The sequence below is a fragment of the Aristolochia californica genome, unplaced genomic scaffold (assembly GCF_029961685.1).
Source record: "Aristolochia californica isolate CCGP_79_NKW_82.1479 unplaced genomic scaffold, dmAriCali1.0.hap1 SCAF_7, whole genome shotgun sequence".
In the NCBI taxonomy this organism is placed as follows: Eukaryota; Viridiplantae; Streptophyta; class Magnoliopsida; order Piperales; family Aristolochiaceae; genus Aristolochia; species Aristolochia californica.
Window position 1 is genome coordinate 38,989,284 of NW_027182268.1, and position 10,384 is coordinate 38,999,667.

Genomic DNA, 10,384 nt, shown 5'->3' on the forward strand with positions numbered 1-10,384 from the left:
TTAATAATACCTTTCAAATATTTAAGAAGTCTTTCGATAGCATTTCAATGAGTCTTATTGGGGTTACTTTCTACCTACTCAGTCTTCCTACTGCATAGAAAATATTTGGTCTAGTACAGTTTGATAAATACATTATACTTCTAATAATTTGAGAGTACCTCAATTGTGTTTCATTAACACCCCCCCCCCTCCCCCGCGTTCTTCTTTAATTTTATGCTAGAACCATATGGTATGCTAACTGGTTTGCATTCTCATATCCGAACCATTTCAAAAAAATTCCACATAATGTGATTGACTCAAAGCAATCTCATATTTATTTTTAATTATTCTAATTCCTAAAATACAGTCTTTAACCCTAGGTCTTTCATCAAAATTATCATTAAGATATCTTTCTACCTCTACTATTTTCATATTTGTATTTCCAAATATCAAAATATTATCAACATAAAGAAATAAAATAATGAAAGACCTACCATATGTTTTCCAATACACACATTTATCAAAATCAGATATTTTGAAACCATATGATAGTATCACCTTATCAAAATTTCCATGTCATAGTGTTATGGTCCCAGACCCCACAACGCAATTCGCAGGGAAAAACGAAGAAGAACGAAGAAGTGAAGAGGCAGGCTCGTCAAAGGGAGACCTGAACCTTGGGTTCGTCAAGGAGAACGCTTATCCTAGGGTTTGTTGAGGCCGATCCTATGTTTTGGGTGAAATTAGACTTGTCCATTTCATTCCATGTTGTCCCTTAAATAGGGTTCATGTCCACAAGAAAAAATTATAATTTTTCCCCTCCATGGCATTTAACTTGAAAATAAACTAAATGACTACATAACTCACTCAGTCAAAGTAATTGACTCAGTTGTGGTGTCTCTGCCTGACTCGGGCCACGATTGGGTTCATAACATTACACCCCTCCTAGAGAAGGAGCTTGTCCGCAAGCTCGAAGGTAGGGTATGCTTGCCGCCCGGTCTGTGTTGTGAATGTGTCCCGATTTTTGAATCCATGTATGACCAAGGGTAATTGCAAGTACTTCAGTTAGACACTGGTGGTCCCTTTGAAGTCCAAGTTGTCGATCATTAAGCAAGCCCATGTCCAACAGGGGCGCTATTTGTAAGGGCACACCTTGGTGAGCGGCCTTGTTCTCAATTATTATCATGGCTTCTGCTAGCTGGGAAACAATAAATGCTGCCACTTCATCCTTTAATATGCTTGTTTGCTCTTCAGTACTGGCACCAGGAATGTGTCTTAGGATATGCATATGGTAATATCTCAGGTAAGATATTCCACTGAACACTAGTTTCTGCCACACTTTAGTTGCATCAAATGGTTCTCCTAAACCCACCTCAACAATGGAAACATCCACCTTTGATGTTGCCAAGATCTTGAAACCCAGTAATGTACGGAATTTGAAGTAGTTTGATATGGGCACATATGCAAATGTGTTCTTCTACAGGTTGTCCCAATACCACCAGAAGTATGCAAGGACCTTCTGACGAATTGCACGACATATAAACCGTGACGACACATGTACTGCAATTTGCTGGAATTTTGCATTAGCAACACTAGTCTTGGGATTGCTCACATTGAGGAGAAATTCGTTTTTTGCAATGACAAACTGGGTAAGCTGATGGCTGAGCACACCTTCCACTAGTATGCAATCCGAGGCAGTAGCAACCTTCTGTATAGCGTCCCTCATGTCATGGGCTGCCAGTAAGATCTCTCAGCTTCAATTACTCCCTGAAGAATCATAACGACAACATTCTTGTACAAAACTTCATTGTACTTGTTGCAAGTCGGAATTTGAACACAATTTGGGCTACTGCAATTGGTTGAACAGTTGCATGTTGTGACAAATTCCAATGTTGCTGCCAAGAGGTCCCCAAAAATTGCTTGAACCAGTGTTGAAAGACCAATGCCTCCAGGATGTCGATCATACAGCAACAATCTTTCTAGAACAAAGCAAGTGACATGGGGATGTGCACACTCTGAACCAATGTCCGAAGTATTGCATGTAATGTACAAAGGTACCACATTAAGAAGAGCATGAGCAGCAGCTTGCTGGCCAGCACGAAATGACTAAAATCGATGCTCTACTTCTACTTTTACTGGCTGGGAAATCCGAATCCAATCTGCCTGAGAATCATATGAAAAATTCGGAAGAGCAAGGTCGATTGTGTCAACTATTTGATTACTACCCTGTCAGATGCGATAGAACCCAAACCATGTGGTTATTGTACAGGAATTTGATTGAGCAATAGTCTTGAGCTTGTAGCCTTCTTTTGACACCACAGGATAAGCTAGGCTCCCACCAATAACATGTATATCTATGTAATCACATGTCTTTGTGTGAAATTTCAAGTTTGTTGCCTGGCAAAAAGCAATCTTCTCTGATAGATCAAAGAGCTTTACAATATAGGTTTTCCCTTGATGCATACAAACAACTCCTTTATAAACTTCATTTCCAATGTAATTCCATGATTTTGTAACAACTTGGGAAGGATATGAAATTAGATAGCCTTTATTCTCAAGAGTCTTTATTGCACCATCCAATCCAGAACCAAAGTACCTCTCATCATATTGCAAACACAATAGGTGTTCAAAGACAGTACAACATGAATGTTGTTCAAGAACCTCTTGTGATGTATACGGAAACTTGCTTGTTGGAATGTGCACGATTTGAATCATGCACCCAATTCTTGTCGTAATTCTTCTTAGCATTTCGACATACATCTTGCAAGCTACATCGGTCCCACAACTAGTAGGAACCTCCCTGAAATTTTGGATCACGCACAAGTGTTGCCCACCCACTTACAAGAGACTGCATAGCAACTGCTAATTCTAGAGTTTTGTTGGCTACACGAATAGGACCCTTCTGTAACAGTGAACTCATCTCTTGTTTCACAAGTGGGGATAGAGCAAGAGATTGATTAGTCGGAATTGAGTATTCCCCAATAGAATTCCAGAACAGAGTAGGCACTTCAATAATTGTTACACGCAAGCCAGAGGGAAGGAGTCGAAGCTTAGAAAAGACATCAACAACACCTAACTTAATATCATATTCACCGTCTGGACAAGCAAAATTATCAAAGTTCGAACCAATTCTCATCGCTAAGATATGTTCAGGCATAGTTGCTGCTAAAATCATGCTCTATCAGTCAGATGGAATGTTTTCAAAATGAACTTCCACCTCCTCTTCGAACCCAACAACAAGCATTTGGTCTGTCCTTCCTCGGTCTTCCAGTGTCTCATCGTGTTGCTTTGCAGCAACTATTGTTGCTTCCTTTGGACTCCTGGCAGTAGGACCAACCTTTTTGAGACCGTCAAATGGCATTGCTACAGCAAGTGGAAGTCTTCCCCATTTTTGTGAGTTCAACATTTTAGTGGTACCTGCCATATCAATTGGCATGATGTCCACCTAGTACTCCACTCTATGCAGAGGCATCGCTGCTGTTATAAAATCATGCTCATGCTCCCCATTCAACATTCTATGCAATTCAAGGTAAGCTTCAACAACATGATCGTTGTCATTGTGATCAATGACAAAGATGAGACTTCGGGTGTTTTGGAAGTAATGTTTCCACAAAGGTCGGATCTTGTCCTGACCACCAACATCCCACACATTGAAACTGATTTTCTGATATTCTACAGTTTCCATATAAAATCCAAGGGTGGAGATCGTGGTGACAAGCTCTCCCAGCGTAAGCTTGTAAAGGATGGTGGGCATACCAGCATTATCAAGATTAACCAGCAGAATGCGCACAATAGTAACTGCCAATTTTTTTTTCCATCCCCACAATCGAAATTTTGTTGTTGTTGATCGGTATCCCAAAACAAAAGTTGCCTTTCCCCAATTTTTACACGCAGGCTAGAGGAATTCGAAGACTCATCTGACATTGATGTTGATGAGTTGAGGAATGTCTTTGTTGAGTGAGAAGTGGATGTGGTGCTAACCTTCCTCCCCGCACCGTTGTCACTGAAATTTCATGACCTTAGAAATCTGAGCATTTTTTTCTTACATTGCCTTTACTATTACATAAATATCTAATCAGGTATAAATAGAAGGGCGAAAAGCAAAATAATTATGGAATATATTGGGTGAAAAATATGAAAAACAAAATTGAATTTCTATTTTTGATTAGTTCGTTCTATAGAATTTTTTTGCATAAAATATTTACTTTTGTGAAATTGTATACCACTTATAAATCAATATTTATTTAATCTTTTCCACAAACTTTACACAACTTTCAGTGCTACAATATTTTAGATTTTCTTTATAGACCTTTTAATATTAAATATATAACTTTATTTGCTAAGATTTATAAATAAATTATATAATAGGAGTTGTTGTGAGAGAAAGTTTCAACACTGCATGAGAAAAAAAACAGAGAAAAAATAAGAAAGAGTCCTACTATCCACAATAAAGGAAAATTAAATTGGTACTTCAAGATAATAACTTCCATACACTAGAGGAGAGTTGTTTCGTTCAATTTTTTTATGGTTTTTTTCTTCCTCACGAGAAGCGATTGTGTAGGAAAATATATAATCAGATTAGCAGTGGAGGTTGCATTTTTTATGGAAAATTGACCTCCCTATGGTTAGAAAGAAAGAAATAATGGGAGAAGAAAGACATGTTCATATATATATTTTAAATTAAAATATAAAATTTTAAAAAATCTCCTTAAATTTTTCTTTTTTATATCTTATAAATAACCTCAATTTAATTTTAATTTATTTTATATAGTTTTTATTAAAATTTAAAATATTAATATTAAAAATTAAATTATTAATATAAAATTAAATAAAACTATTGAAATAAAAATTAAATAATTTTTTAGATACTTGGCATTATGATCTATTATTAATTTATTTATGTTAAATATTTTAACTTTATATATGTTTTATATTTTATATTAAATTCCTCATACTTTTGTTACCTCTGTTTTTTGTGTTATTATCTTTGTGGTTGATTTGTTGGTTATATAATGAAGTGTTAAATTAAATTAAGTATTTTAATTTTTAATTTGTAACAAAAGTTTGTAAGAAGTGCTAGAACTTTCAGGCTAAATAAAATATGAGAAATCTGAGCATTTTTTTCTTACATTGCCTTTACTATTACGTAAGTATCTAATCAGGTATAAATAGATGGGAGAAAAGCAAAATAATTATGGAATATATTGGGTGAAGAATCTGAAAAACAAAATTGAATTTTCTATTTTTGATTAGTTCGTTCTATAGAATTTTTGTGCATAAAATATTAGAAATTGTATCCCACTTATAAATCGATATTTATTTAATCTTTTCCACAAACTGTACACAACTCTCCGTGGTACAATATTTTAGATTTTCTTTATAGACTTTTTAATATTAAATATATAACTTTATTTGCTATGATTTATAAATAAATTATATAAGAGTGAGTTGTTGTGAGAGAAAGTTTCTCACTGCATGAGAAAAAAACGGAGAAAAATAAGGAAAAAAGTCAATTTTCCTTAAAAAATGCAACCTCCTCTGCTAATCTGACGATTTATTTTCCGAAACAATTGCTTCTCAAGAGGAAGAAAATAACCATAAAAGTGTATGCAACGGCATAGTCTTCTCAGTCGATCTTCACAGCTCTCTTTCCTACTGCTCTCACTCGGCTTTCTCAGGAATGGCGATCTCGAGGAGAAACTCGCCTTTATTACTTCTAATCACATATGCATTTCTATCCTTTGCATCAGCTGAAGTTTTCTTCGAAGAGCTATTTGAAGGTAAACTGGATGTCTTCCGCTCTATCATTTTTCATTCTATTTCTTCATTTTCCTTTCGAGCTTTTCAAGTCGATCTTCCGATCATGAATCCTTCGCAACTTGTTTAATTAAGTATCATTTGTTGGCATGTATTGAATTATGGAATTGTGAAGAGGGATGGGACAAACGATGGATCAAATCTGATTGGAAGAAGGATGAGAATATGGCTGGGGAGTGGAGGCACACGTCTGGCAAATGGAGTGGAGATCATGATGATAAAGGTGCTTGGTCAATTCCAATTTTCATATTAGTCTAATTTGATATTGTGGTCTTTGTAAACAACTTCGATTGTTAGACTTATTGTAGGCATCCAAACCAGCAAAGACTATAGATTCTATGCCATTTCGGCCGAGTTCCCCGAGTTCAGTAACAAGGGAAGAACACTGGTTTTTCAGTTCTCAGTTAAACATGAGCAGAAACTTGACTGCGGCGGAGGCTACATGAAGCTGCTCAGTGGAAAACTTGATCAGAAACAATTTGGAGGCGACACCCCTTACAGGTAATTGTTATTTAACCCGATTTGAACTCGACGAAATCTGGGTCTGAACTGCGTGATTTGGGGTTCTTGCATGAAAAAGAAAGGGATGAATCCACAGACAATTATTGGCAATATTATCTTGTTGTCTACAGTATCATGTTTGGACCGGACATTTGTGGTTATGAGACCAGAAGAGTTCATGTCATTTTTTCACGGAATGAGAAGAACCACTTGATCAAGAGGAACATTGTCTGTCCGACTGACCAGCTCACTCATCTATATACTCTAATTCTCCGTCCAAATGGTAACTATAGCGTACTAATCGATAATGTTGAGAAGAAACACGGGAGTCTCTATACAGACTGGGATATTCTTCCACCTAGACAAATCAAGGATCCTGATGCCACGAAGGTAAGCTTTAGTTCTGCGCAGATCTCTGTCGATCCCACTGTCACCTTTTGTCTACTGAAGACTCTTCTTGAATCTACAGCCAGAAGATTGGGACGACAGGGACTACATCCCTGATCCTGAAGATGAGAAACCAGAGGTATGGATCTACTGAAAATTCTGTTCGTTTTGCTCTTGCAATGGGCTTGTGGGCAGATTGCTGGACACGGGTTGATTCTTTTTCTTGCTCATGGCTTTTAAGGGTTACGATGATATTCCCAAAGAAATGCCTGCTCCTGGTGCTGAAAAGGTATGTTCTCTGTAACCGGACTGGTAATTCTAGTGGCCGATAAGGTGGACAATAAGTATTTGTTTAGGAGGAAATCACTTTCCAGGTTAGCTTAATACAATGTTAGTATCTCATAGAGTTTTGATTTGAATCTGTTTAACACAGCCGGAAGATTGGGAGGATGAAGAAGATGGTGAATGGGTTCCTCCGACCATGCCCAATCCTGAATATAAGGGACCATGGGTACCAAAGGTTGGTAAACTTTTTGTCCTCCACAGAACCTTTAATGAGTCCCAGATGCAGCAGTTCTTTTGATTATCTTTTCTTTTGTTAGCAAATTAAAAACCCAAATTATCAAGGGAAATGGAAGGCACCCATGATCGACAACCCAGGTACCAACGACTTCATTTTAATTTCATCTTTGATCATGTTATCACGAAATTCTGCATTCTCATATTATTTGCGAACCAAGTAGGCAGGCACTAATCAGTGCAAAAAATTTCAGAGTTCAAGGATGATCCCGACATTTATGTATATCCCAACTTGAGATACGTAGGCATCGAGCTTTGGCAAGTAAAATCAGGTACCTTGTTCGACAATGTCCTACTCTGTGATGATCCAGAATACGCAAAGCAGATGGCAGAGGAAACGTGGGGAGAACAGAAGCACGTAAGTGACTTTCAAATTTCCACCATCTTTCGGCTTAAATATTTGCAGGAGTATGCAGATAATGCAAACTCATTTGAGGTTGACAATTTTGCAGACGGAGATGGAGGAATTTGAGCTCGCAGAGGCAAAGAGACGGGAGGAGGTAAGTCCGTTTACCATGGAACCGCGTCACATTTGATTCTCCTTCAATTGATCATACTTCTCATTTTGATCCTTTTGATAGGAAAAGAAAACAAAGGATAACGAAGAAGATTCAGAGGTAAGCTCTTGGTGATAAGAACTAAGATTATAAGGTTAAACGTGTTATTCTTAAGAAACGTTTGAGGTACTTAAGTTGGCAACGCAGGATGAGGAGGAAGATGATGATGGTGGTAGTGGCTACGGTGGTGAGGAAGATGATGATGATGATGATACCTACGGTGATATTGATGGCGGGCTGGGTGGAGGTGATGGTGTTGACAAGGGAGATGCAGATCCCTCTGAAGAAGTGGACTTGGATGTGGATGATAGAATACATGTACGTATGCGTTTTTCCCTCTCAGACTCATAAACCATGTCAAGTGGGTCAGATTTGTTCCTTCTATTACCCAGATTTTGGTGAAGCCAAATGTTGATTGATAGGTCCCTGAAAATGGTGTTGATTTCTGATATCTTAGCCTTTGAATTGTACGTTTGCAGGACGAACTTTAGGGAGGACCCCCCGGTAGCATCAACATTCAAGATGGGTTGTAAAACCTTGGTGGAAGCCAAATTTTCCTTTTTTTTTTAATAGGTTTTTGCAGTCAAAAAACATTTATTCTGCCACTGCCTTTTACTTTTCTCTACTTCTCCTTAGAAATTGTTGTCAGCTGTAGCAAAGATATTTCTATAAAGCATTCTGCAATTTAAAAATGTGTTGCTAAACCCTAATACCAAGGGTCTTAAACTATCATTTACGACTTCTTGAACCCAATTATGCATTGGTCTCTTACCTATTTGATATTTTTATTGACTAAGCACAAAAAAATATTTCTGTAAAAACTAGTGAAACACTTTATTTAAACATATGATTTTATTCTTGATGGCAAAAGATCATATGGGAAGTAAGAGTGATCTTCTCAAAATTATCACTATACCCTTGAGAGGGTTGTCCAATTGCCTGAACTGGTCACAATCGGTTAAGAAGTTTGTCATTACACTGAGACCTCTTAGAACAAGAATTCATTCTTGCCCCACCCATTTTTATTTAACTAGTTATTCTCAGTCCTTAATGTTCCCCTGTACATATTCAAAACACGAAAAAGAATTCATTCTTTTCACCACTGGAATCATGGCCGACAAGAGCATCCTCAGAGAGATAAAATACCAAACTTTCATTTTAAAAGTACTTCGCTTCTTAACTTTCTCACTGGAAGAAGAATAAAAACTTTGCAGGTGGCCTTCTCTTCTTTCCCCAAATCTTCTCCCTTCCAATGATGCCCTCCCCGACCGGAACGCAGTTCTGTGAAACTTAGAACCTTGGCATTCGCCTCCGTTGTTCCTCCCCCATTTAGATAAAGACCCATCTGCACATTCGGTTTTCCACGAAAACAACAAAGCTTGGTGCATCAAAATCGGAGTTTTTATGCATCAAAACAGTCTTCCAATCAAGAGATTCTCTTTTGTTTTTCTATTGTAGACTCAGACAAACCAAGTCTTATCTTCTTTTATGAATAACGGGAACCATTCCGTCCTGCCTGGAAAAGGTGAGTAGAAATCCACCTCATACGCCATTCTCCATGGTTGGGTACACATTGGTAGAGTTAGTGATAAGTGGGAGCCAGATTGATCCCACACAAACCAACCTACTTTGCAGTTGAGCTGTATCGTCCTTTTTTCCCCAGCTTTTTACAGTTTTCTTCCCTTTCCAACCTTTCAAAAGAAAACTTAGCTTTCTGAACCTCTCACCCAATTCCAATTGTGGACAAAATATTTCTTGGATTTTAATTGAGATTTAGGAAGTTAGTCAGGTTGGTTCATCCTAACCTGCCAAATCTTGGCTTTGACCCACCCATATATGAACAAAAATTTCCAATTCTTTATTTGCCTCCTTCAGATAGGCTGGCTGATTGAGAGAGTTGAGGGAGGGGGACCCCTGTTTGTTGGATTTAGATACACGCCCCTGCCCTCTCGATATGATTTGATTCCTTGAGCGTAACATGGCTGCACCTGCGCCCGCACGAACGCCCAACTTGTTCACGCCCCATCATTCCTCTGCCTCCACCCAAATACAGTCGAGTTGGCAAACTACTAACTCGGGTCTAGGCGCCGAGCGAACCGCTCTGATCCAAATTTGACTCGTCTCGGTCCCGCTTCATCCGTTAGTTGGAGGGACAGGATCGGAAGCTCTTCTCGCTTGATTACCAAAGTTATGGACGATGTGGGCCCTCAGAAGATTTATTTTTAAGGTTTTGGAATCTGTTGGAACGGAGCCTGGAACAAACCGGGCGTAGGCATCAAAGGAAACACGTGGCTGGGTTTGATGATTTGTCATCTTTAACCTTCGAAATGGGCTCAGTCCGCACGTGTGAATGCCACAATGGCAGTTGATTCCGGACCAAGACAACGCCCTTCAAAAAAAAAAAATATTTTTGCCTGGATTAATTAAAAAAAGCCGAGGAGGAAAAATAGAAAAACGAACGCGAAACACAAACCCGTCTTTTAAAGCCGCTCCTCCTCGGGCTCCATTTGTTCTTCATTCTGCGACGCCTTCAGCTGTCGATCTGTCTACGAGGCCAGCCGGCG

The 10,384-nt window shown here is 38.3% G+C and overlaps 1 protein-coding gene across 1 annotated transcript; it reads left to right on the top strand.

Annotated features, from left to right (window-relative positions):
- Nucleotides 1-5,651: 5,651 nt before the first annotated feature.
- Nucleotides 5,652-8,552, top strand: LOC137936094 (calreticulin-like). The gene is made up of 13 exons (XM_068780639.1): nt 5,652-5,759; nt 5,912-6,019; nt 6,105-6,297; nt 6,429-6,687; nt 6,767-6,823; nt 6,926-6,973; nt 7,118-7,204; nt 7,287-7,344; nt 7,458-7,621; nt 7,716-7,763; nt 7,845-7,880; nt 7,968-8,138; nt 8,300-8,552. The coding sequence occupies exons 1-13, from the start codon at nt 5,660-5,662 to the stop codon at nt 8,309-8,311; spliced, it is 1,341 nt and encodes a 446-aa protein (XP_068636740.1). The 5' UTR covers nt 5,652-5,659; the 3' UTR covers nt 8,312-8,552.
- Nucleotides 8,553-10,384: the final 1,832 nt, after the last annotated feature.

Bases quoted from the DNA above. Each gene is read 5' to 3' on its own strand.
- LOC137936094 (XM_068780639.1), top strand. From the start codon at position 5,660: ATGGCGATCTCGAGGAGAAACTCGCCTTTATTACTTCTAATCACATAT. The intron at 7,205-7,286 runs GTTGGTAAACTT...TTCTTTTGTTAG, and splicing joins AGGGACCATGGGTACCAAAG to CAAATTAAAAACCCAAATTA. The intron at 7,881-7,967 runs GTAAGCTCTTGG...TTGGCAACGCAG, and splicing joins ATAACGAAGAAGATTCAGAG to GATGAGGAGGAAGATGATGA.